Source organism: Pelodiscus sinensis, chromosome 1 (assembly GCF_049634645.1).
Source record: "Pelodiscus sinensis isolate JC-2024 chromosome 1, ASM4963464v1, whole genome shotgun sequence".
NCBI classification, from domain to species: Eukaryota; Metazoa; Chordata; order Testudines; family Trionychidae; genus Pelodiscus; species Pelodiscus sinensis.
In genome coordinates, this window is record NC_134711.1 from 150,930,891 (window position 1) to 150,958,583 (window position 27,693).

General features: G+C 43.5%; 1 protein-coding gene across 5 annotated transcripts; it reads left to right on the top strand.

Moving 5' to 3' along the window:
• TMEM45A (transmembrane protein 45A) lies at window positions 1–26,920 on the top strand. Of its 5 annotated transcripts, none has more exons than XM_006130690.3 (8): window positions 1–253; window positions 5,914–5,976; window positions 6,829–6,883; window positions 12,399–12,609; window positions 17,447–17,659; window positions 18,749–18,933; window positions 21,700–21,845; window positions 23,338–26,920. In XM_006130690.3, exons 4-8 carry the CDS (start codon window positions 12,420–12,422, stop codon window positions 23,429–23,431), a joined length of 828 nt encoding a protein of 275 aa, XP_006130752.1. In that variant the 5' UTR covers window positions 1–253; window positions 5,914–5,976; window positions 6,829–6,883; window positions 12,399–12,419; the 3' UTR covers window positions 23,432–26,920. The 5 variants fall into 5 exon arrangements, with proteins under 5 accessions (XP_006130752.1, XP_006130753.1, XP_006130754.1 ...); XM_006130691.3 differs by having other exon boundaries at window positions 6,829–6,873; XM_006130692.3 differs by lacking the exon at window positions 5,914–5,976.
• Window positions 26,921–27,693: the final 773 nt, after the last annotated feature.

The following is a 27,693-nucleotide window of genomic DNA, read 5'->3' on the forward strand; positions in this document are numbered from 1 at the left end:
TGCGCTGGGGAGGGAGCCCGCATCCTCTGCAGAAAGCGGAGACGTTCTATGCGTGCTGCACAGGAGGGCCTGGGGAAGGGGGTGGGTTAATGTATCGCTTCCCCTAAGAGATGGGGGGCGGCGGGGACTCGGCGCACGGTCGGGCAGCGGAGGCGATTGAAGTCCCACGGAACAGCCGCAGAGTGGCCTCAGGTCAAGTTTAAGAAAGTAAGCAAGCGGGAGGAAGACATTGCAAAGGCACAGCCCGAGCTAGGTAAGGGGTTGCTAAACGGTGTGTTAACGTGGGTTTAACTTCGTACCGACTGCTGCGGGAGAGAGAAGAAATCAGCCCGTGCCTGCCTCCAAGCAGATGCCAGCCTCTGAGCAGCGGGAACGGCGTTCCCTTGCAGCCCCCAAAGTATTTGTTTTTAAATCTTGGTGGGCTGCTGTCTGCTGGGTGTGCAGCATTGCCTCCTCAGCGGGAAGGGGCTGCGTGGAGCAACTGCCTCCCTTACGCTATAGTAATGTCTTGCCTTCTCGCCTTCGTACAAAAGCTTTCAAGTCACCCCCGACTAATCAGTACACCAGTGGTTAGAGCAAAGAAAGAGCAAGGAGTTTTGTTTCATCCTGTGTACTAGTCTTGGCTCTGGGTATCACCTCTGAGGATTGCTTTGAGGACTAATCGACATCCTTAACTTTTTTAAAGGTTCCTCTGCTGAAAGACAAAGAGAAGAGCACAGCAAGGAACTAGGGGCTAGGCCCCCTCGTTTATGACCTTTTCACGATGTGTATTCTACTAGGCAAGCGATATTGACACACTCGTACATTCAGATACTACATAGATCTTAAATTTCGATGGGATTATATAACGATGTACTTCGTTTTAAACCCAGACGTATTCTGGACCGTTCCAGGCAAAGTGCGAGCGACTTCTAACTTCAGTTGCTCTACATCATTTACATAAGCCAATCTGAATCATGAAATGGAGGCTGTTGAAAATGTTATTCTGGATATGAATGAAACAAATCCTACTTAACTTTAAGTTGCTGGCACTGTTTACTTTTCTCCCTGGTTCTTGATCTTTCAGGTTGAAAGAAATCTGTGTTTCAGCTTCAATTTCTGGCTGAAAGAACAGAACTGGAATTTAATAACGATTACCTATTAAATGTTAGAAATCCCCAAACTAAGGAAAATGCAGGACAATGTAGCACTTTAAAGACTAACAAGATGGTTTATTAGATGATGAGCTTTCGTGAGCCAGACCCACTTCTGAGTGCTACATTGTCCTGCATTTTGCTTCAGCTACCCCAGACTAACACGGCTACATTTCTATCACCAAACTAAGGAGGCTCCCTATTTTACTTCATTCTGAAGTAACAGCAGGAGGAATGTTTAAAATCTTCAAGTTCTCCATATTATTTCAGTTTTCAGAAATCACTCATTCTCCTCTGATAGTTCTACAACTTTATATGTTCACTACATTGCATGTTCCAAATATTTTGTTACTTTTTAATAGGCAGTTTTTAGAGTTTTCAGCAGATGGCAACTGTGTTACAGAAGAAGTTACAGTTTTTCTGTAAAGTGCTACCAGACCATTTGTAGTTTTTTATAACATTTATACCTATGCATTGTAAATCTGAGTTTGATCATTTTGTATTGGCATACCTGCAACTTATGACTTATTTGGTGTTACAACTTTATTCTGATAGCATGTAGGATCTTGTGTAACTGTTTTTGTTGGCCTGTTGAGTAATGGCACACTGTAGTTTGAGAGTTACCAGAAGTAGGTCACCATTCTAAATAAAAACATTCTGGTGATGCTTTTGAGGACAGATTGATCATTCACACTGAAATCCCCATTCCTAGAATTAATCCAAATTAGAACTGCATGAAATTTGGTCAGTCAGTAGTATATTTTCTGAAAAATGGTTTTGGATGATCTGAAACTAGTTGCTCCCCTGCTGGCCACTGGCCCTGCTCCCGGGCTGCTCTCCATCCCAGGTACCCGTGGGACGGAGCTGGCACCCTTGGAACAAAGGGAGGATAAGGGGGCCCAGAATGTAGGAAGGTTGTGGGGTTCAGTGAATTGTTGAGTTCACTGAATAGTTTTGATCAGACTGAAAAGTCAAAATATTTCAGTAATGCCAAAATAAAACATTATACTCTGAGTCATTTCTATTTTTGTTTTACTTTTTAATTTGCCCAAAATATTTTTAAAAGTTGTTTTTTGTTTGACCCAAAATGAAACTTTTTCAATTATTGAATTGGCAGTGAACTGCTCTAATACAAAATTCCTCTTACAACTAACTAGCTTAACTCATGTAGACTTTCCTTATACAGGTTGAACCTCCTTGGTCCAGCACCCCTGGGACCTGAGCAGTTCCAAACCAGAGAGTTTGCCAGACCAGAGTTGGTCAATGCTCCCAGGCTACTGTGGGCTCTGAGTCGCCCAAGACTGGGGCTCTCAGCCCTGTTGCTGGCCCTGCTACCATTTGGAGTTTCCCAAAGTTCTCTGCTGAGACTGCCCAGCTGCTGCTGGCTCCACAACTGCCAGGTGTTCCCTGACTGGGGCTAGCACTACCCAGCTTCCGCCAGCCTCGCTGCTGCTGGGAGTTCCCCTGGGGTCCCTGGCCAGGGCTGCCCAGCCACCGCCAGTCCCACCACCATTCATGGTTCCCTGGCTAGGGCTAGGGCTAGGGCTAGGGCTGCTTGGCTGCTGCCAGCTCCATTGCTGCTGGGCGTTCCCTCACTTGGCTAGGGCTGCCAGGCTGCCACTAGTGCCAAGTCTCACCGGGCCAGCACTCTCCTGCTGGCCTAGCTGCTGCTGGCCCAGCCTCCATGGGACTCCTGGCTGGCTCTTGCTCCTGGCTTCTGGGGCTCTTTGGTCCAACAACATCCATGGTCCTGCTAGACTGTGGATGTTGCCGAACCAGGGAGTCCCAGATTTGAAAGGTTCAACCTGCATTTAGTCTCTGTGGGTATGTCTACACTACAGCGCTAATTCGAACTAACTTAATTCGAATTAGTTAATTCGAACTAAGATAATTCGAATTAGTGCATCTAGACCTAAAAACAAGTTCGAATTAGTGTTTTGCTAATTCGAACTAGCATGTCCACATTGAGTGGACCCTGAACCGGGGTTAAGTCTGGCCGGAAGCAGTGCCGGCAGGGCATCAGATTAGGACTTAAGAGTATGGAGCTGCTGTCTCAGGCTAGCCGACGGCTGTGCTTAAAGGGACCAAACCCCCACCCTGGACAGATAGTTCTCAGGGGTTCCTCGCTTCCTTGTCTACCTCGATGAGGGACAGCAAAGCAGTCCTGTCTTGGAGTGCCCTGAATGTCTACACTCGGCACATCACAGCACTCAGCTATCAGCCCGGCTGCACTTGCTGCAGGCTGCCACCCGGGGGGGTCAATCGGAGGGCTGCAGGAGAGCTTCCACCCTGAGGAGCCCGCAGAGCCATCCCAGTCTTCCCCATCAGGGGCTTGTACCCCATTCCTCCCTTAGCTCTTTCCACTTACCCCTCCCTAGCCCCCCCTTCCTGATGTAAAAAATAAAGGACACGTGTGTTCAAAACTAGAAACTCTCTTTATTTAACAAAACTGGGGGGCGGGGGGAGGGAGATTAATCTCTAGGGAGACTGGAAAAAGGAGGTGGGAGAGGGGAAGAGAGAGGGTGGGAGAGGGGAGGGGGAAACCTGGGAGGAGGGAGCTGGGAGGGGGAAGCCAGGGGAAGAAGGAGGAGGGGAAGTATAAAACTATGGTATGCCATATCTTCAGTACTGTGGACAGATGTGGTCTCCTCACCCCAGAAAAGATATTTTGGCCTTGGAAAGGGTTCTGAAAATGGCAACTAAAATGATCAGGGGTTTTGAACAGGTCCCATATGAAGAGAGGCTAAACAGACTGGGACTTTTCAGCTTAGAAAAGAGGAGACTGAGGGGGGATATGATAGAGGTCTATAAAATCATGAGTGGTGTGGAGAGGGTGCATAAAGAAAAGTTCTTCATTAGTTCCCATAATAGAAGGACTAGAGGACACCAAATGAAATTAATGGGTAGCAGGCTTCAGACTAATAAAAGAAAGTTCTTCTTCACAAAGCAAATAGTCAACCTGTGGAATTCCTTGCTACAGGAGGCTGTGAAGGCTAGAACTAGAACAGAGTTTAAAGAGAAGTTAGATAAAGTCATGGAGGTTGGGTCCATGGAGTGCTATTAGCCAGGGGGTAGGAACTGTGTCCCTGGCCTCTGTTTGTAGAAGGCTGGAGATGGCTGGCACGAGACAAATGGCTTGGTCGTTGTCTTCGGTCCACCCCCTCCGGGGTAACTGGTGTTGGCCCCTGTCGGCAGACAGGCTACTGGGCTAGATGGACCTTTGGTCTGACCCAGTACGGCCGTTCTTATATTCTAAGCTCAGGGATCAGATTCGTGGGTCTCACTGGACCACCTTGATTTTCATACAAACCTGCTCCTGGGTTTGCATGTGGCCTTTGGTGGCCAGGCTGGCAGCTATCCTGCCCTAGACAGCCACTTTCTTGTGCCTAGTGCGGAGGTCGTGGACGTTGGAGGCCTCCCCCCAAACCTCGAAGAGGTCTACTATCTCCGCACTAGACCAGGCAGGCGCCCGCCTCTTGCGGCCCCAGGCAAGCTCCTGGGAGCCACCAGCCTGGTCCCAGGAAGAGGCGGAGGGCTGGGTGGCAGCGGGTGGCTGGCTCGTGCTGTGCCAGGTGCAGGGTCTGCTGGCTGGGTGCTGGCAGGCTTGCACCTGGCACGGGCACCATAGCCAGACCTTGCCCCTTTAAGGGCTCCGGGGCCGGGAGGGGGCCAGAAGAGTTTCCCTGGTTGTGCCCACAGTGGCCACCAGGGCAACCTGGGATGGGCTAGCCTCCCACTAGTTCGAATTAAGTGGCTACACAGCCCTTAATTCGAACTACTTAATTCGAACTAGGCGTTAGTCCTCGTAGAATGAGGTTTACCTAGTTCGAATTAAGCGCTCCACTAGTTCGAATTAAGTTTGAACTAGCAGTTTGCATGTGTAGCGCCTATGAAAGTTAATTCGAACTAACGGCCGTTAGTTCGAATTAACTAAACCTGTGGGTTTAGTAGGTTAACATTACAGCTATTTTTTATCTGTGGGGAATATGGGTGGAGAAAAAAGCAGTGCTGTATTACTATAGTGGGAGAAAAGTAAAACGGAGTGAATGATCGCAACTACATTTAGATAAACTTTCTTTTTAACTCTGTTTCCTGTCTCCTCTTTAATATTGTATCTTTCTATGACTCCCATTTTTTTCATTTACTGCTTCAAGTGGCCAGAACAGTATGGAATGATTTAATTGGATTTGGTCCTGCTTTAAGCAGGTGATTGGAGTAGATCAGTGTTTCTCAACCTTTTTTTTATAAAGTACCCCTTTTTCAAAAAAATTATAAGTACCCCCAGTACCTACAGTTTTTAGACACAAAATTTTTTTTTCTACCATTGCAACACATTTGTTTAAACAACTTAATCGTAGCTGGTCGGGCGATTAAATTTTTGGATGTAAAAAGTACAAAAATAATAAGGAACTGTAAAACTTAAAACAAAAATTCAGTTTCCTCCAAATTTCAGTTGTGTCAATGTACCTCCCAGACTTCTCTCGAGTACCCCTAAGGGTACTTGTACCACTGGTTGAGAAACACTGGACTAGATGATCTCTTGAGGCCTCTTCATCCTAATCTTCTATGATTCTGTGAGTAGCACCAAAAGAGTTAAAGATCTTCTCCAGTTCAGTAGTCTTAAGACATTTTTGAACCATGATTTGTCAAAGACAAAAGCGCCCATTGATTTCAATTGAACCAGGTTATGGCCCGTCTTCTGCTACTTAGTCACCACAGAGTCATACCCCTTTTAGCTATAACAGACAGCAATAGTGATTTTTATTCTCCTCCCTCCCAGATGCTCACTGGACTAGGCAAAACTCCTGTGGCCATGGTAATTAGCTTGACAGAATTTCCATATGTAAGTAAAGTAACTCCTTTAAAAGTTCTTAACATTTATTGTGCAAAGAAAGGAGTGCTACATCCGTTCTTTACTTTGGGGCATGGTTCAGTACAGGCCAGACTTAGAGTTCATCTTAGGGATGTGAAAGATGAACTGGTTAACAGGTGATGCTTACTGCCTTCGGGTAACAGGTGGGGGCTGGAGCATCTCCCCATATGTTGCGGGCAGGGTGCCGCTCCAGTCCTGCAGGGGGCCCACTGTAGACATGGGCTGCTCTCATCTGGAGAGGAAAAAAGAGAGAGGGAACCAGCTCATCGGTTAACCATTTACACAGTTACATTTTCACATCCCTAATCTAGAGTGTGTTTGGAATGGCATAGGTGTCTCTCTCATGTTCCTAACATTATTTGCTTTAATAGTAAACAACGAAGGTAATCGGCTGCCTACTCAGCCCTCTGGCTGGTTCACAGGCAGCTTCTGTAGCTGTAGGTGTGGCAGGGCCACCTCTGATAACACTGACAAGAACAGTCAATCATGCTAAGACATGCTGTGTGTTGCTGAGAGTTAGTCCTGCTTCAGCAGTAGTGGCCAGCAATCAGTATAGCTGCTGCCCAGGCAAACATGAAATTTAGATGAGGAAAGCAGCAAATTGCATAGGATGAATTAAATTTGCTTGAAACAGGAATAAGAAGTAGTGTAAATTGTAGCTTTCTTTGTCTATGCCTTATAATCTGGACACAGATTGCTAAATCACTAGTATTGATATCTCTTGCTCTGTGTTACTGATTAGAGTGTGATTCAGGAAGGAGGGTTTTTTCCCTCCCCTTTCTGCTCATGTTTCCCATGGTGACTTTTCATCTTTCTCTGCAGCATCACGTGTTGGCCAGTCCTGGAGCAAGCATACTGGACTTGATGGTAAAAAAAAGTTAGTATTTTACAAACTGGCCTGGTTAACCCCTTCCACTAAGGTGCCCCACTAAGGTGTATTAAAGCTAATTGTCACATTTTATTTTTTAAATGAGTGCTCTTGACTGCTGCACTATTAGATGCATTCCTCTGTTGTGTCAACTATAAGGGTAGTTTAACTCTGGAATAGGTTTCCTAGGGAGGTTGCAGAAAACCTACTATTAGAGGTGTTTAAAAATAGGTTGGACAAACTCCTGTCAGGAGTGGTCTAGGCTTACTTTGTCCTGCCACAGTGCAGAGGGCTGGACTTTATGACTTTTTGAGGTTCCTTCCTACATTTCTATGATTTTATGATCTATGTGCCAACATTGGTACTGAAATCAATGTTGCATTTCAGATGTTATAAGCTTCCCACGATTATTTCCTGATATAAGCAGAGCGAAGGAAAAAATGCTGACAAATGTAGACTTTCTAATAGGAGTTATTGTATTGGGAATGCCTCTCTCATAAAATTTCCTGGATGGATAGAACAGGAGGGAGGCCTTAGAATTTTGCTACTCTGCATTATTTTTAAGTGTTTTTGGTTAAGAACAGAAGAACGGCCATATGGGTCAGACCAAAGGTCTGTATAGCCCAGTATCCTGTCTGTCAATGGTGGCCAATACCAGATGCCCCAGAGGGAGGGAACTTAACAGGTAACCATAACATGATCCCTCTCCTGTCATCCATTTCCACACAAACAGAGGTGCTATGGACACCATTCCTACCCATCCTGGCTAATAGCCATTGATGTACCTAACCTCCATGAATCTATCTAGCTTTTTTTTGAACCCTGTAAAGTCCTAGTCTTCACAACATCTTCTGGCAAAGAGTTCCACAGGTTGACTATGCGCTGAGTGAAGAAAAACTTCCTTTTGTTTGTTTTAAACCTGCTGCCTGTTAATTTCATTTGGTGACCCCTAGTTCTTATATTGTGGGTACAAGTAAAACATTTTTCCTTATTCACTTTTTCCACATCAGTCATGATTTTATAGACCTCTATCATATCTGCCCCCCCCCGCCCATTAGTCTCCTCTTTCCTAAGATGAAAAGTCCAAGTCTTTTTAATCTCTCTTCATATAGGACCGGTTCCAAACCCCTAATACTTTTTGTTGCCTTTTTCTGAACTTTTGATTGTCTTTTTTAGTGCAACATCCTGCAGGGGTTGATAAACACAGGAAATTACTAGACATATGATGCGGCAAAGGAATGTGCAGAGGAGAACTACATGCATGTATTGCATCATCCAACTTTATAGTAGTTTATTTCCTGATCCAGTATATGATATGTTGTCTCCTTTTGTCATTGTTAAAAAGGGATTGAATACTGACAAGGGTGCGTGAATAACTAGCGTGTTAGGTTCCATGTGCAGTACTGGGGCATGTAACCAGTCCTGTGTATCATATTGGTGTGGTGTGCACGAAGAGTCAATAGGGAATAGTCCAAGTGATGTTTTAACTTTGACTGGAATTTAATTTAGATCTTCAAATGTAGAAATCAATGCATGCAACAACAATGTTCCATTTGCTGCATGGCTTTTTTTATATCTAGAGAATATTGAATAGTAACTGACTCAGATCTACTTAAGAATATTAAAGCATAGTTTACCAGACTGCTCCCTAAGTCTGTGAGCCCACAGCTTTGCTCCCATTGGCTACGTCTACACTGGCATGATTTTCCGAAAATGCTTTTAACGGAAAACTTTTCCGTTAAAAGCATTTTCGGAAAAGCACGTCTAGATTGGCAGGATGCTTTTCCGCAAAAGCACTTTTCCGAACGGGAGCAGCATATTATTTCCGGAAAAGCACTGACGATCTTACATGAGATCGTCAGTGCTTTTCCGGAAATTCAAGTGACCAGTGTAGACAGCTGGCAAGTTTTTCCGCAAAAGCAGATGATTTTGCGGAAAAACTTGCCAGGCTAGACACAGCCATTGTGTGTTGTGACACCAAGTTGGGAGGTGTATGGTATAATGAGTAAGGTGTATGTTGGAACTAATGCATATGGATTTGGGGGACTTGGAAGATACAGATTTGTAGGAGACACATCAGTTTCAACCATAATTCTTTTTTATTTCTTTTTTACAAGTGGCACCTGGCTGTATAGTAAGGATCAGAGAGCATGTGTCTTCATGTGTGCTTAGTTTGTTTACTTTGTACACTTGACAGCACTTGTGTGTATTCATTTTCTGTCCCTACTTGTGTGGGCCCAATTTGGATAAGTGTGGGTTTCCCCCTTTTTACTTTGTAAAAGAAATGTGAATTGTAAATGGGCTATCTAGACATGTTTTAGAGAGGAAATACATTTTGCAATGTCTGTCTCTCAATACTTTATTGTATAGTTTCAAGTATGATTGACTGTGTACTAAATATGGCAATACCATGCTGATCTGCATTTGAATTGGACATAATGTAATTGTAACCTCCTTCTAAATGAAGGTTTCTTATTGATTTAATTTGCATCTCTAATTTCATATTTTATTTAATTTTGTATGATATACGGGAAGGCTTTGAAGCTGCAGTGAATAATGAATGTAGACTGAATAAAGCATTTCTAATAAATAGCATTCAGTGAGATCAAAACACATGGAAAGAGAAGATTTTCCTCTTTGCTCAGAGGAAAAAATAACATGTCTAAAATAAGGCAGCAGTATCATTCTGGTCAGCAAGACTAATAATTTCCAGATAAGTGGAAACTTCAAAAGCTTGAACCACAAGAACCTCTAGGAGGTGCAAAGGGGTCTGCCATCTAACAAACCTAGTATTTCAGATTGTGTTGGTGCTACAAAGAATGTAAGACCAAACTAGCAAGGTCCTACTGAATATGTGAGTAATAGCTATTGAACCAGAATCTCTTAAATCAGATCTCTATGGTGGAGATCAAGAAATGGACTTGCTTTGGCAGACAATGCCATGTCTTCCTGGTATATTCGTTCGGTAGCAGCTAGCTCACAGATGTTTCCTCTATATTTCACACATTTTTTTACTTCTTTGATGTAGATACTCGGATGGGAGTTCTGTGTTGATAGGGACGCTTTGTATTTGTTCTAGCCCAGGGGTTCTCTGACACTCTCACAGTATGAAAAAAATGCTACAGATTGGACTTCCCTGGTCCAGCACTCCCAAGACCTGACCAGTCCTGAACCATAGAGTTTGCTGGACCAGGGGAAGGCCACTCTGCTGCCAGCCTCAGGGGTCTACTCTTGAAAGGCCGCTGGCTCTTGGGCTGTGCTCTTGGCCCTGGCTAGGCTCCCTGCCACCACGCTCCCTAGTTGCATCCCTGACTGGGAGTAACCCCATGGGTGCTCCTGGGCCTGACTCTGCTCACAGCCACTGGCCTGGCTCTTCTCCTGGCACAAGCTCCCCCGCTAGGCTTCACACCCAATCACTGGGCTCTCTGGCTCCAGGCTCCTGGCCTTTGGGACTCACTAGTCCAACAATATCTGTAGTCTTGCTGCCATCGTTTCTCCCTCGAGTGCTCTACCCTTGGAGCACCAACGGAGTCCCTGATGATGCCAGACCACGGATGTTGCTGGACCAGAGAGTCCTGGACTAAGGATGTTAACTAACGAGTAATTTACTAGTCGAGTACTCGATGGAAATTCCATCGACTACTTGACTACTCAATAAGCACTTCCTCATTCCTCCTCTGAAATGCACAAGAGCCCTCCCCCCCCGGGGACTCTTGTACATTTCAAAGGAGGAATGCAGAACTCCATGTGCTGCCTGGGACCAGCGGGAAGTCCCGCTGACTCCCAGCTCCATGAGGGTGCTTAGCCTTTGAAATGCACAAGAGCCCCCAAGGGCTCTTGTGCATTTCAAAGTGTAAGGAGGCACGTGGAGCCTGGAGTCAGCGGGACTTCCCGCTGGCCCCAGGCTGCACATGGTGTGCCAGCTTTGAAATGTACAAGAGACCCCAGCGGGGGCTCTTGTGCATTTCAAAGCGGAAGTGCCTTCATGGAGCCTGGGGTCGGCGGGGGTCTCAGCAGGCTCCATGCTGTTCTTCCACTTTGAAATGCCACAGGGAGCTGACCCTGGGCTCCACATGGCAGTCCCCAAAACCCAGGATCAGCTGGGGACTCCCCAGCTGACTCCAGGTTCTGAGGAAATACCGCAGGGAGCCCGGAGTCAGCTAGGTAGTCCCAACCCAAACCCGGGCTCCACACGGTGCTTCCACTTTGAAATGCCATGGTGTCAGTGCCTCACAGAGCCCAGGGTCACGTGTGCAGTGCTGCCCCTTTGAATTACCCTCTCTTCTCCCCCCCCCCTTTTGCTGCCTCTATCTGATAGGGTCTGCAAGGGAGGGGGGAATTGACTAGTTGAGTCGACTATCCAATAAGCATTTGCTCATTGGATAGTCAACTAGTCCGTAACATCCTTATCGTGGATCAGAAAGGTTGACGCTGTAGCTGACTGTCTCAAGGATCTCTTCTCTTTTTATTTGTGATTATATGGGTCACCTCCCTTCCCTGTGCAACTGGTCAACATCCTTATGGCAACTTCAGCCTCTGCTTCTGGAAAAGTAATATTGGGAAGGAATTTGATGAATTTTTAGCTTGTAATAGAGTTTAGCAGTTGAAAGCAGGGGGGGCACATCTACACAGCAGGGCAAAAGTCGAATTAAGATACGCAACTTCAGCTATGTCAACTGTGTAGCTGAAGTCAAAATAGCTTAATTCAGCTTTTGGCACTGTCTACACAGCTGGAAGTCAAAGGAAAAACATGCTTCCTTCTACTTTCCTTACTCCTCGTGAAATGAGGGTTACTGGTGTTGGAGTAAGAAGTCCTCCAGCTTGACATTATTTCGAAATAATGGCTTGCTGTGTAGACTTGCATTTTGTTATTCCGAAATCACGCTGCTGTGTATATATACCCCAACAGAGTGACACTACATGGCCAACCAATACTACATGGCAAGTCAGTGAGTACTTTGAGGCCGCAGGCCACAGTTGGAAAATTAAGTTGAAATTAAGAAGGAGAAGGAAAAGGTCTAGATAGTTCATATTCTATTTATATCACATTGATTGCATAGAATGGGGATTCTGTGATAATAATTGCTAAAGTGAAAAATTGAATCCATATTTGCTCAAGAATCTGCTGACCTGAATGGTACTGCTGTTTCAGCATCACCATGGGATAGAGGCAAAAATGGGCTCAAGTATTTATAGTATCTATTTATCTAACTTTCACAGATCTCTTTACCAGTATAATCTCAACACCTGGAATGTTGTGTTGTAACTTTTTTTAAGCTTTTTGACCTTCCAGAAAATCTTATAATCTTTCTTGTTCTGCCCAATTATGCGAACTTGTACCTCTCTGGCTAGGATTTTTAAAGCAGTTTAAGGGAATTAGGCACCCAAATCCCACTGAATTTCAGTGTTATTTGGACAACTTTTTTTTAGGGTCCGTTGAAAATTGCAGCCTATATATATCAAATTGTAACTCATAATCTTCCTAAAATACCTTACTCAGTCAGCAATCTGCATTTCTTTTCAGGTTTTTGCATTATAGGGAGACATGGGCAATTTCAAAGGTCATGCTATGCCTGGGACCTTTTTCCTCCTCTTTGGCTTGTGGTGGTCAGTGAAGTACCCACTAAAGTATGTCTGTCGAAAGAACAAGAATGCTTGTTACCTTGGTTCCAGGGCAGGATTTCAGCGTTTGGAATTTATTGAGGGGATTGTCAAAGCAGTATTCGCCTTGATTGGTAAGTCAGACTCTGATTTTCAAGATATATAATAAAAAGATGAGGGTCATGCTAGTTAATACTGTATTTTTATCTTTTAAAATTATGTAGTCAATGTAAGCTTTATTGCAGAAATCATTGTTTTAAAAACAGAAAAAAAAGCCACAAATTAATGTCATAATAACAATGAGGATGATTAGAACAAACTACCAAGGGAAGTAGTGGATTCTCCATCTCTTGATGTCTTCAGATCAAGACTGAATGTCTTTCTAGAAAATATGCTTTATCCAAACACAAGTTATTGGGATCATTACAGGGGTAACATATTAAATGTAATGGTCTCTGACAGACATACCATATTTTAACGAATATACCCTGCACCCGAATATACCCCGCGGTTTTTGCTATTTGAGTAAAAAAAACCCTGTATACCCCGCGCACAAGTATAGCCCACGGGGTATACAAGACTTGTATTTCAAACTGTGCCGGGGGGTATATTCACTAATTTACAGTGCTGGGGGGGGATTTTGGGGGGGACTTAGCCAGCCTCCAGGCAGGGGAGACTCACACCCCTGGTTGCCGCGCAGCCGCACTTACCCCCAGGTGAGTAAAAAAAGTTTTGTATACCCCACGCATGAGTATACCCCACTGGGGTGGGGGTGGGGTTGTAAAAATGCATATAACCCGCGAGTTATATTTGCTAAGATACGGTATATACAGAGGTCAGACCAGATGTTCTAATGGTCCACTCTGGTCTTAGAGTCTGTGTATAATTGAAATCATATTCAGTCATTCCATAGTTAAGGTTGTAACATGTTTTCTGTCTAAAGTTGAATTCTGAAGCCATTTTAAGATCCTCACAAACTCTTTTGCATCACTTAGCCAGTTCAGGAGTTGGGATTGGGGATGTTAAGAAGCGGGTAATTTGCTGATTGCATAGGCAATAGAATTTGTATTGATTACATGATTAGTCAATAAGGAAAGGCAATTAAAGCACTTGTGCCAGGTTTGGGACCTACCCCCCTACGACTCTGCATTTAAAATGTAGTAGGAGCTGAGCTGACTGCCTGCCCAGCTCCTACTATGTTTTAAATGCAGAGCCACAGTGGGGGAAGGTCCCCTGCTGCATATCTGTATTTAAATGTGTGTAATCGATAGCATTAACCGATAAGCTTTTGCTCATCGGTTAATTGACTATACTATTACATCCCTAGTTGTTATAGAGGTTGCGGTGCAAATGTGTGGTCGTTGAGCCAGTGCTCTGATATGCAAACTGGCAACTGCAAGCTTAGCCTTTTTGAATGAACAGCATTATGATTTCTATCCATTGCTGTAAATTGGGTGTGAGGGCAACTCTGTGAGCACCTGTCAACTTTCAGATGTCACCAGCTTCCACTGACGTATTAATATAACATGGGAATGTAGAATGCTGCCTATCTGGTAACATTCAAAAATGAAAATATCTACCCTTTTGAAAAATGACTAGACCTTTGAGCTCCAGACCCACTACAGAGATTTCCACTTTGCATTCCACTAGGGGATGGCTTAGAAACAAAGCAAAATAGAAGTCAGATAGATGGCTTAGTGGACTAAGCAGTTGATATGAAACCTTTGCCTTATTCAAATCACAGCACAGTCTAATTTAACACTTTTCCCTTAGTAAATTGGATATTTGTGAGTTCACTGTATGTGGTCTCAAGAAATATGGTCACAATATGAATTTTAGCTATTTGCTCTGAGGGGGATAATAAAGATTCCATGGGATTTCGAATAAGGCATGCATTTTGTCCTCTTCTGATCTGTCATAATCTCTTTCCTGCTTGTCCCCATACTATTGTCCTCCAGTTGGCTACTTCTCTTCACCTCACAGATGGCTGTATTTCAGTGATGCTGTATCCACAGTACATAGTTTGAGATACTCTGAGAGCAAACATGTACAATATATTATCTGCTTACAGAAAACTTATCTTTGGATCCATCATGCGATCTGTAGAGTTGATGTTCTGTTGGGATGGGACATACTAAACCAACTAGGGATGTGAAGGACTAATTGACTATCCGATAAGCAAATGTTTATCAGATAGTCAGTTGACTAGTCGATTCTATCAGATAGAGGCAGCAAACGGGAGAAAGAGGAGGTACTTGCACGGCTTAGTCCGGGATCAGCTGTGCAGTGCTGCCTTGCGCGGAGCCCGGGGTCAGCTGGGGACTCCCCAGCTGATTCTGGGCTCCAGTGTGGCATTTCCAGGGAAGCCGGGATCAGCTGGAGACTCCCCAGCTGACCCCGGCTCTGTATGGCATTTCAAATCGGCAGCTCAGCATGGAGCCTGAGGCCTCTGGAGACTCTTGTTTATTTCAAGGCTGGTACACTGCATGCAGCCCAGAGTTAGCAAGAGTTCCCGCTAGCCCCGGGCTGCACGCAGAGTTCCGCATTAGAACATAAGAACATAAGAATGGCCGTACTTGGTCAGACCAAAGGTCCATCTAGCCCAGTAGCCTGTCTGCTGACAGTGGCAGCACAAGGTGCCCTGGAGGGGGTGGCCCGAAGACAATGATCAAGTGATTTGTCTCGTGCCATCTTTCTCCAGCCTCTAACAAACAGAGGCCATGGACACCATTCCTATTCTCTGGCTAATAGCCTTTTATGGACCTAACCTCCATGAATTTATCTAGCTTCTCTTTATACTCTGTTATAGTTCTACCCTTCACAGCCTCCTCTGGCAAGGAGTTCCACAGGTTGATTATGCACTGTGTGAAGAAGAACTTTCGCTTATTAGTTTTAAACCTGCCACCCATTAATTTCATTTGGTGTCCTCTAATCCTTATATTATGGGAACTAATGAATAACTTTTCTTTATTCACCCTCTCCACACCACTCATGATTTTATATACCTCTATCTTATCCCCCCTCAGTCTCTTCTTTGAAATGTGCAAGAGCCTCTACTGTGCTTATAGAGTAGTCAATTATCCATTACTTAACATCCTTAAAACGAACACTTTCATTTTTACTGAAGCAGTTTATTGTTTTAATGTATTATAACTTAGCCCTCAGTCCAAATTGTGAGAGAGAAAAGACTGAGGGAGAGGGAATGAAAGCTCTAGTGCTGAAGTAAGTGGGTGTGCATGGCACTGAAACAGATATGGGAAAAAATGTGCATTTGCGCTGTCATATAACAGCTTGCATCGTTTAGGGGCATATTGGTCTCCATTATGCTAAATATAACCTTCAGTTGAAAATATATATTTATATAGAATGTCTTGACACAAAGGCTACGTCTAAACTAAACCCCTCTGTTGGCAGAGGGATGTAAATTAGGCGTACCGAAAGTGCAATTTTTTTAGGAATACAGGATCTTTCGAAACGGGACATTTCTGTAGAAAATGCCCCTTCTAAGCTGCCATTTTTTTCGAAAAGCCCCATTTTGAAAAAAAGCAGTGGCTGCCATTATACAAATGAAGCACGGGATATTTCAATCCCGGCTTCGTTTGCACTTTCGATACATCTAATTTACATCCATCTGCCAACAGAGGGGTGTAGTTTAGACATGGCCAAAGTGCTTCATAAACTACAGTGTACACACAAAGTACAACTCCAATGCGACCTTCACTGAGAGGAAGAACTGAAGCTAGCTAATAAACATACATGTGTTGAAGGGGAGTAAAAAAATCAGCATAAATCCCTACTTTTAACAAAAAGCCCCATTGGAGTTTTAATGCCCATGCACCCAGCAGAAGGGACTCCTGCCTTTAAGGCATCATAGGAAAGATCCCCAGGAAGTCAACTAATCAGCATACTAATATACATACTGCAGAGAGGGGAAAAGCTAAGGTGACCTTGCTGGGCCTTGAACTTGTAGTTTTAAGGAAGCCAGGTATATTAAACCCATTCTTAAGCTACTGTGTATCGAGAGAAAAAGACTGCTAAAGATTTAGTCAAATGATCACAGACAATAGCAAATGTTTGATTAGAAAGCAATATAAAGTGGTGATCTGCACTGTTACTGTCCGGGTGTCATGCATCCATTAGCACAACTGGCATGCTGCCACGATTGAGTAAAGTACGATCTTCACTTGAATGGCCTACGTAACAGGGTGCACAATCAGCCCCCTCTTCTTGGGCACTGGTTGTCCTGTCAAATCAGGCTCAGAGAGACTGTGCAACACCCATGTCTTTATTCATCCAAGCTAAATACATTCCCCCCGGTATGTCTACACTACAGAGTTTTTTCAGGAAAACAGCTGTTTTTCCGAGAAAACCTGAGTAATATCCACACTGCAGTCGCATTCTTTTGAAAGAAAATTGAAAGGACAGAGGGGGTTTTCTGACACTGGTACACCTCTTTCTACGAGGAAGAAGCCTTTTTCTGAAAGAGCTCTTAGTAACATAGTAATCACAGCTTACATGCGAGATAGCATCCACACTGAATGGACACTATCTGTTGAAAAAGCAGATCGCTTTTTCGTTGCGTTTTCTCAGTATGGACGCTCTCTTCCAGAAAAACTTCTTCCGAAAGAAGCCTGCAGTCTAGACATAGCCTCTTACAGGCAGAGTCAGTCCTCAGCTAGGAGGCCTCCAGCCAGCCAGCCAGCTAGCTAGCTAGCTCCCTCCCTCTCTCCCTGACTGACCTCACTTCTGACTCCTTCCCAGCCTATATAGCCCTTGGCTTGTCAGGATGCAGGTATTGCTAATCCTCAGGCCAGCCTCAGGACTCAGCCCCAATCTCTTCCCCTTGATTAGAGCTGACAGAATAGGGGCTAATTAGGTGCTCTTGCACCAGCATCTTGCTACAGTTTGTGAGACTTGTACCTTAATTACACCCTGGTATAGCCACCAACTTCTCTGTTATTTCATATGCAGGTATGATAGCTGAGCAGTTTGTTCCTGATGGGCCTCACCTGAAGTTGTATAATTATGAGGAAAAACACTGGGATCACTTGATGAACTGGCAGCATGCCACTATGTATCTCTTTTATGGCATCTCGGGGCTGGTTGACATTATGGCTCATGGCACCAGTGCATTGCCAGTGGCCTTGGATAGGCTGATGCTTTCGTTAGCAGTTTTCATTGAAGGTGAGTTTACTCGTGTACACAGAGCTCGGAGGCAAATGAGGAGCCACTCAACCAAATATATTATTGTTATTCTTAAGTAGCCATCCTTTGGACTGGAATTGAAGCCTAAGGAAGTAAAGTGCCCAAACTTCAATGGGAGATGGGCACTTAAGGGAGTTTGATAAATCTCAGCTTTGATCCTCCTAGATTTTAACTAAGTGTATGGAAGATGTGAAGTAAGTGTATTATAGCATCACCTTTGTTATGCTGTAGAGACAGTTTAGTTATATTTTATGTTAATCCCATTTTTAATTAAGTTTTATAGGGCCAATCCCCACCCAGGGTATGTCTACACTACCCCGCTAGTTCGATTTGAATTTCCCGGGCTTCATTAGTATAAAGCCGGCGCCGCCATTTTTAAAAGCTGGCTAGTGCGAACCCCGTGCCGCGCGGCTACACGCGGCACGGGGTTCGCACTAGCCGGCTTTTAAAAATGGCGGTGCTGGCTTTATGCTAATGAAGCCCGGGAAATTCAAATCCCGGGCTTCATTAGCAAGTTCGGTATGCATACATTACCCCGCTAGTTCGAACTAGCGGGGTAGTGTAGACATACCCCCAGTTCCTGATCAGAATTACTGGGCTGGGCTTTGAGGAGAGCCGGAGAGGAACTATAGTGAGGAATCAACATCCTTACTCCCTGCCCTCCAACCTGGCTGTGGGGCAGTAACTGAGCTATTTTATGGGACTGCACCCTCCTTAGTGTTGTGTGATGATCGAATTATATAATTGTAAAACAACTAGAGAAGCATCTGTCTATGTACAATTACATGTCTCCCTCCCTCTCTCCTTTGTGCTTGCATTTGTCTTCTAGTACAAAGAGGCATAATCATGATTGGACCTCTGGGTGCTACCATAATATAAACATTTCCTTTATGCATTTCTGAGTTTAACTCACTATAGAATAAACATTTTCAAAGGTACTTGATCCAGAGGGAACAGTTCACCCTTTCTAGTGGGAGGTGAGGGGAACTGCGGGGTGTCATTAAAACAGTTGCTTGGGGATTGTACTATTCTCTCTTAAAAGATTGATCTGTCCCTGTATTGTCACAGGTTTTCTCTTTTATTACCACATACATGGGCGAGCCATGCTGGATTTTCATGTTCATCAGTTACTTTTAGTGGCTATCTTTGGAGCAGCTTTTTGCATATTTCTGGAAGCCTTCTTCCGTGGCAGCATTGTACTTGAGATGCTCCGGACGAGTCTCTGCATTCTGCAAGGTAGCTGGCTCTGGCAGGTGAGTTAACATTTCCAGCTGTTATATTTCCCTCCTTTTGTCTAGAATACTTGCTTTGTCCCTTTGCTGCTTCTCCATAGGCATGCTAGTACTTCAGACACGACCTACTGTGCACTTATCATTGCTTTGTTATGCACAGATCTCAAAGCACCCATTAATAACTACTAATCCTTTTTTCCCTGCAAGGATATAGACGTGCTTAGTAAACATTTTATAGATGGGGAAGCAATTATACCAGTATATTTGTTTTCCCAAGGCCAGTTACTGACTCAATTATTGAACTAAGAATAGATTTTAGGAGTTCAAATTTGGTCCTTTGCTGTAATCACTAAACATTCCCAACCCTGCAAAATACTGTATGAATTGTGTGAACCAGCGGTTCTCAAACTTTTTGGGCTCCGGAGCCCTTTACATGTGTGAAAATGTATGCGGAGCCCCAGCGGTTCACTGATTGTATGTGTTGTACTGATCCATGTTTCTAGTTTGTCAACCTCACGGAGCCCCTGGAGATGTCTCGCGGAGTCCTGGGGCTCCGCAGAGCACAGTTTAAGAAACACTGGTGTAAACCAACAGTTAGCAGAGGTACAAAAAGATAATTTTTTTTTACAGATAAAGCTAGGCCACTATTCAGAAAATCTGTAGAAAAATTAGTAAGTAGATGCTCCTTGAAGCACACTCAAGATAGAAGATGGAGGAAAGGCCCATCTGTAAAGAGGAAAGAAAGGGAGAATCATGTGCTGGATTCATCTCTCTGTTTCCTAAAACCCATCTCTACTGATCACTCTAAATCCTGATTCATTTCTTATAAGCACAGTTTCAAAACGTTGGAAGTGGAACAGGTAAAACAAGTTCTCCAAACATTAATACTTCAGCAATGTGGGTACTAGTCTTAGTCACTAGAATTAGCTCTTAAAAGTCTAATAAACATTCCTATCACTATTTTGTCATCCTAAATATATACTGGTTAGTATTCAGTAGCCATACACGAATTAATTTGCTATTCTCAGGGCAGTGTACTCAGAGAGAAATGGTGGCACATACACATTGCATAAATCAGTGTTGTCTTATAACAGAAATAGGAATACTAGCAGTCCTATGTGGAGAACTGTGGTCACTATAGTAACTTTTCTTTCCGTTATGTCTAGACTGGCTTCCTTAAAAAAAACATGTTGGTTAGACATGATGAATGACAATGTGTGGGGTTCTTTTGAAGAACTGGACATTTATTACCAAATCAAATATTTAAACACTTGAACTAGCAAATAAAAAAAAAAACCTCTTAAATGGCAAAATTTTCCATAACTGAGCTCAAGAAAAATATGGTGTCTGAGAACTTAAATGCTGTATTTTGTTGTTTGGGGAGTTTTTACACTTGACTATCAAGATTTACAACAGAATAATTAGATATAGTCATTTAGCTTTCCTTGTCTAATTATCATTAAGACAGGTAACTGATTAGCTCTGGAGGGTGTTTGGTCTCCGAGTAAAACCCAAGTAATTAAATAGAAAAATAAAAGCATTCTCAGATGCAAAGGTGGCATTTTTCACAGTGGTAGGACAGACTTCAACTCTATATGTGATTGAATACCACACATTGGCTGCTGAACTGCATATTAGTAAAAGATGAATGAACTTTCCTTTTCTATCACAAATGTCCTGATTTATCAGTTTCTCTGCATGTGAAGCAAAATACATTTAATCCACCTCCAGTGTTCTCAGCCAGACAGCTAAGAACTGAGGTGAGAGGAGACTAGGTAGCTGAAGGAACTAGTGCTGTTCTAGTGAAACCCTTGTCAACAGTAACAGTTGCTACCATCTGTTGTCTGTTTGATGGCTTATGTGAAAATAGTTTGATCAGTCTGTTACAATGAGGGGCAACCTAGGCTAGTGAGTGGGCTGCATAGGTGGCCATCGTTTATCTCAGTGGGCCACAAGATTGTCATAACCAAAATGGTCTCCCAGGATAAGGTAGTTTTGCTAACTGTGCTTGTGGGGAATGCCGATTGAACTGTAGCAGCACTTTGACTAGATGCAGAGGGAGCGACAGCTCTCACAATCAGTGTTATGTGGAATCAGCATGCACCTCACTTCACGTGCCCTTACTTTAAGTGTGTGTGTGTCACTTTTGTAATACTGGTAGGAAAAGAAAATGACAGGAGCAAAAACCAGCAGAATCTGGCACCTTGGTGCATGGGCAAGAGTAAACAAAATTTCTCATGGTGTCACACATAGAACCCCAATGGGCTGCAGGTTGCCCACCACTGATCTAGTAGAGGCTGGAAAAGTGTCCATGTCTTAAAAAAAACAAGTCACCATCATAATAGGCACTAGCTTGGAGCCTTAGATAAGTATGTTAATTTTTGTACTAATTTGGAAAGAAATCTCACTGACAGTCTGTAGAATACGTACAAGTTTCAGAGGGGTAGTCTGTTTCAACAAAAAGAATGAGGAGTCCTGTGGCATCTTAAAGATTTTTTTGGGCTTAAGCTTTTGTGGGCTGGAACTCACTTCCTTAGCTGCATGAAGTGGAAACATGGTAAGATTTCTTTGTCTTTCAGCATTGCAATACAATTTTAGAAATAATCTAATTTAATTATGACTCTGTAAAATTGTTTTGTTATAGTGTTCTTAGATGCCATCTTCAGTACAATTAAGGAAACATTCAGCAAATGATTGCCTTGTGCCCTGTGCCTCATATGTAATGCATGGTATGGCACAGAACAAATGTCTACTGAATGTAATTAAATATATTTAATGTATTTACAGATTGGCTTTGTACTTTACCCTCCAAATGGAAGACTGGAATGGAACCAAATGGATCACAATAATATGATGTTCTTGACAATGTGCTATTGCTGGCATTATGCCTTTGCTTTTCTTATTCTTGCTGTGAATTACGCTATTGTCAGCTGGTAAGTTAATTACAGAACTAAAACTTTGGAGCACCGTGTGTCAGTCGCACCACGAGTGTAAGGCTTTAAACTCATGGGATCACATTTTTTTCCCCCTTCTTACAAGATAAAATATAAATAAGCTTTGCTCATTCATTACCATTACATAACTGACCATTCTAGTGAAAGGGAAAATAAGTACTTTGTGAGCAAAATGGTATTTCACCCTTATTACCTGGCATCTTATATAAATTGAGCTATTTCTGACATTGTCTAGAATTGCATTCCAAAAATTAGAACTAGAAAATTTCTTCTAGATCAGTTGCTCTCAAACTTTCCAGACTAATATACCCAGGCCCGCTGACAGCAGCAGGCAAAGGGGGCAATTACCTCCAGGCCTGGTGATTCAAAGAGGCCCAGGGCTCCCAGCCGCTGCTACTGTGGTGGCTGCCAGAGTCCTAGGCCCTTTAAATCACCATTAGAGCGCCATGCGGTATGGGTGGCTCTAAGGGCTGGGGGGGGTGGGGGAGGCAGGGAACTTGCCATGCACCGGCTGGCAGGGAAGGCTGGCTGCCCCTAACTTATCCCTTCTGCCCAAGGGCCTGTCCTTTTCAGAAGCGCAGAGCCATTCCTCCCCCCCCCCCCCCCACCTTGCCCAGGAGCCCATGCAGGCTGTCAGCTTCCCTGACTGTACCCCTTTCAGTGGTCTGATTTGGCTTGCATAACCCAACTTTCACCTCAACTTAAGAACTCATTTCTCACAAAATCAGACCTAAAAATATAAGTGTCAGAGCTTTTACTGAAAAATTGCCTACTTTCTCATTCGGTCTGCATGCAGTTTTAGTCTGTACTGACTCCACGAGTGCTTTTTACGTAGTCTGTTGCAAAAGTAGGCAAATATCTAGATGAGTTGATGTATCCCATGGAAAACCTCTGTGCACCCCCAGCAATGCTCAGATCCCTGCAAACCATTGGTTTAGATCTCTTGATAGTCAGAGTCCCTACATCATGCTAGCAGATTGTACTCATCTGTGCCAGTTTTAAATTGCTCGAATCAGAAGGCTATTACCTTGTAGACTGTTGCACAGATCAAACAGACTTCATTGTTCATACTTTCACCTGCATACATCTTTTTTTGGCCTCTGCGATAAGTATGTGCTTGTGTTTAATCTGACAAAACCCTCATGGAAATCCTGATTTTCTGTGGAATGGTATATGGGAAGTATCAGGCTTCATCACTGTGACTGCAATATCTGGGCCATCTACCTGTTATATCATCTTCCTTTTTGTTTATACCCATTTTCATTCTTGTAGGCAATTATGTCCCTGATTGGTCAGCCTTTGGCCATATTTTAGTTCTTCCAGTTTTTCCTCCATTCTGGCTCCTTGATGATAAAAATGATTCACTTTGTGCCCCCTTTACGAATAGCAAGGTCAGCGTTTGACTCACTTTATTTTAGAATGTAAAATGATGTTGCAAACCTCTTCTTTTCTTTCCCCACATTGTCTCCAGGGTAGTTCGTTCAAAGATTAAACGGTCCCAGTCGATGGAGATGGGATTACTGAAAACATCTGAACGAGATATGGAATCAGAAGACGAAATCTAGTTTTGTATAAATTCTGTTTTACCACTTTGCCTTCTTCACTATTAGGATATTTTTACCTCATTTCTAGACATGTTACAATCTTGTTTGTTCTTCATATAACTCGCTGTGTAAGTATCATCCTCAAAGTACTGTATATTTGTACATGATTACATTCTCATTTGCAGAGTGTAGGTCTGAGATTAATTTGTGGTGTTTCCTTTAGTACATTGTTCATCACATGCTTTAATGGAAAAATATTTTCCTATTAGAGAACTTAGATTGGATGGGATGACATTGTCAAGTAAAAATCAATTCAGCCCATTAATAGCTTGACTAATATGTCGTCCTACTGTAAAAGAAACTGGTAAATTTCCATATAGTAATATGTCAAAAAAGTTGAATTGCCAGGCATGTGCATAAAATAATTGTACACAACTTTAAAACAATAGCATAAGCACATTATTGACAGAGACCTAATCTGCATTCTCAAGTGTATTGAAGAATGTCTTTGCTTGTAGTTTCAGATGAAATTGGGGGAAAAAATCCCTGCAAATTGCAAAACCATGTGGCATTTCTCTACACAGTCTGTCTTTGTTCCTTACCACATGTGCTCCACCAGATTTCTGCAAGGGGATCAAATAAATGTAGAAATGACCATTGGTCGCTCATCATGAGGGGAAGTTACTCATTGCAGTGACTTGACACTCCAATCACCCTGTGCTTTAACAAGCAGTAAGTACATTGACACTACTTTATAGCCAGGGACATTGGAATAATATTTATGGTGGAGGTGCTGAAAGCCATAGAACAAAAACAACCGTGTATGTGATGGAAACTTTATGTATGTGATTGTCATTACTACTTCAAGCCAAGGGGTGCTGCCACACCCCTAGCACTGTTTGTTCCACACCTTTGTTCACAGCAAGTGTAGCAACTGTGTAAATGCTGCTGTGTGTCAAACAGGGCAACAGCAGATGTCCAAGTTAATTCTGTACCCTAAATTTATCTTCTTTCCCATACTGCCATGTAGTGGGATTTCAGTAAGGCAAAGGGAGTGGATGCAGTGCACACATTCACCTTCTGTGCTCAGCAGTGGCAGCATATGCGTTTGGATGCATCCTGCAGCTGAGGGACCTGCTCTGTTCTCCCTGCACTCTTCTGGGGGATGTTGATCACTATAGAATAGAGTGCTTTGTGGACACACATACACAGTGATCATTTTAAAATCAACTCCACAGGCTTCTTTATGCAATTTCTGAATGTAAAGTAGTTTGCATTGTACAAATGTTTCAGAGGTGCACCAGATTCCTTCAGTTCTTGCTGCAGTAATGATGCAGTCCAATATGAACTGGAGGATTAGGAAGTGAATATAATACATGGCAAAGAACATTAGTGAGTTTTATTGCATGGAAGCATACTGCCCCCAGAGGGTTGAATACTTGAAGTGCATCTATAAAACAAATCTTTAAAAAGGCCTAGAGTAAGTAACTGGGCATAATTGAGCATCTGCTATTTGGGTGTAATATGAACAGCAATATTCAGGTGTAATAACAGCAATTTGTAGCAATTCCTGTTATTGTAATATGAAAATTCCAGCCCAGTGGGACTGTAACTAGAGACATACTTTTTTTTTCTCTCTTAATGTTCTCATGTTTTCATCATACACTTCAATGCAAAATCCCAGTTCTGCAGTCCTTATGTAAGCAGTCACACTTACTATTCATAGAATCATAGAACACTAGGACTGGAAGGGACCTCGAGAGGTCATTGAGTCCAGTCTCCTGCCCTCATGGCAGGACCAAGCACTGTCTAGACCATCCCTGTCAGATGCCTATCTAACCTGCTCTTAAATATCTCCAGAGATAGAGATTCCACAACCTCCCCAGGCAACTTATTCCAGTGTTTAACCACACTGATAAGACATTTTCCCTAATGTCCAACCTAAACCTCCCTTGCTGCAGTTTAAGCACATTGCTTAAAGTGAATTAAGTGAATACAGGCAGTCCCCAGGTTACGTACAAGATAGGGACTGTAGGTTTGTTCTTAAGTTGAATCTGTATGTAAGTCGGAACTGGCATCCAGATTCAGCCGCTGCTGAAACTGACCAGCAGCTGACTACAGGAAGCCCGAGGCAGAGTTGCTCTGCCCCGGGCTTCCTGGAATCAGCCGCTGATCAGTTTCAACAGACTGAATCTGGACGCCAGTTCTTACATACAGATTCAACTTAAAAACCCCAGGCGTCCAAGTCAGCTGCTGCTGAAACTGATCAGCAGCTGATTCCAGGAAGCCCGGGGCAGAGCAACTCTGCCTCGGGCTTCCTGTAGTCAGCGCTGCTCAGTTTCAGCAGTGGCTGACTTGGGGACGCCTGGGGCAGAGCAGCTTGGGTGCTGCTGGGTTGCAAAGGACCAGATTCTCCTATTAATTACACTAGTGCAGCATCATTAAAATAGAATTGTCTGCTGGTACAAATTAAGTTGAATACAAAGAAATTTTGCTTGTTTATGCCAGCAGGGGATTTAATGCAGTGTGGTTGTTACTGAGCCTGAAAAACGATCACAGTCAAAAAGGATGGCCATAGGGCAGCCTGGGGTTGATCTCAAGCTACTAATCAAAGTTAAAAGCAGCGTTGCTGTGTCTTAATTGCTATTCTAACCTGAGTTATCCAGTGTGGATTAGCTAACCAAATGAAGAATACACTTCTTTGTAGACATTCCCTAAAAGTTTGTACCTTACTGCTACTCCTTTCCCTGTCTCAGCCCTAAAATGTTGACTCTGAACTCTTGGAATTCCCAGAATTCATGTTATTAAACGGATATAATTCCATTAGTGGTGATAGTGCCATAGGTTGTTGTGAGGGAAAAATAAAATATGTTTCACAATCTGCTGCTAGCATGGGCGGTTGGTGAAGGTAGGTCTGGGGGAGGCAAGCCCCCAAACTCACCTCCAGCCCCGCCTCTTCTGCCCAGGACACGCCCCCCATAACAGGGAGGGTTGATGGCACACAGCCTGCCCTCCCTAGCCCCAGAGCACGGGGAGAGAAGAGGGTGCACGGCCCCCAGCTTCCCTGACTCTGGAGCACAGGGAGAAAGGAGGGTGTGCAGCCCCCAGCCCTGGAGCACAAGGAAGGGAGGGCACTCTGGGGCAGAAACATTCTGACCCCAGAATACCTATAGTAGGCATTCTGGTGGCAGAGCGTGAGCGAGGCCAGCCTGGCAGTTTGGGAAAGCAATGCCTTCCCCCACCTAGCATACCAGCTGCCTATTGCTACAAGGGGACATCGATAGCTCCTGTGCTAGATTCAGTGAATAACCTATAAAGTTGTCTGAGAATTGGATGGTCAAGTTTGCTGGATACATTATGTGTGCTTTGGGCAGATATAAATCTCTAGAAATGATATTTCCAGAATTCCAATTTAGAAGTTTGACTTTTAACACTTTTTGGGTATGTCTACACTACCCCCCTAGTTCGAACTAGGGGGGTAATGTATGCATACCGAACTTGCTAATGAAGCCCGGGATTTGAGTTTCCCGGGCTTCATTAGCATAAAGCCGGCGCCGCCATTTTTAAAAGCCGGCTAGTGCGAACCCCGTGCCGTGCGGCTACACGCGGCACGGACTAGATAGTTCGGATTAGGCTTCTAATCCGAACTATCTAGTCCGTGCCGCGTGTAGCCGCACGGCACGGGGTTCGCACTAGCCGGCTTTTAAAAATGGCGGCGCCGGCTTTATGCTAATGAAGCCCGGGAAATTCAAATCCCGGGCTTCATTAGCAAGTTCGGTATGCATACATTACCCCCCTAGTTCGAACTAGGGGGGTAGTGTAGACATACCCTTTGTGACTAATCCTATCATTTCTTTTATACACAAAATATCTCCTTTTACTAAAAATGGCATTACAAAGAGCCAAAATAAAAATGGATTTTCAAGTGTTCAGGATGTTCAGTAATTTTCCCTCTTAAGTTTTTTTCTCCCCTATCTCATGCTATTTTTACCAAATCTGTCTTGTAGGCAATCTGATTACTCTACATTATAGATGAAAGTGAATCTATACCTTACGTCTCAACAAGTACAAACATTGGCATTAGAAACTGAATCTTAATATCAAGTCTGACTCAAACACTGTAATGGATTAAACCAAAACTCCAGAGCTGAATACATCTGCATCCCAAACCTTGAAATGTTCATAATCCAGATCTGAATCTTTTCTCTCAGGCCTATCTCTACTCTAAAGTTAGTAACCTGCTGGCTGCTCATGGTTCATAGTGAGTAGTTTTTAACACATAG

Excerpts from the sequence above, each read along its gene's own strand:
- TMEM45A (XM_006130690.3), top strand. The coding sequence starts at position 12,420 with ATGGGCAATTTCAAAGGTCATGCTATGCCTGGGACCTTTTTCCTCCTC. Across the intron at positions 17,660-18,748 it reads GTTAGCAGTTTTCATTGAAG|GTTTTCTCTTTTATTACCAC; the intron begins GTGAGTTTACTC and ends GTATTGTCACAG. Across the intron at positions 18,934-21,699 it reads AAGGTAGCTGGCTCTGGCAG|ATTGGCTTTGTACTTTACCC; the intron begins GTGAGTTAACAT and ends ATGTATTTACAG.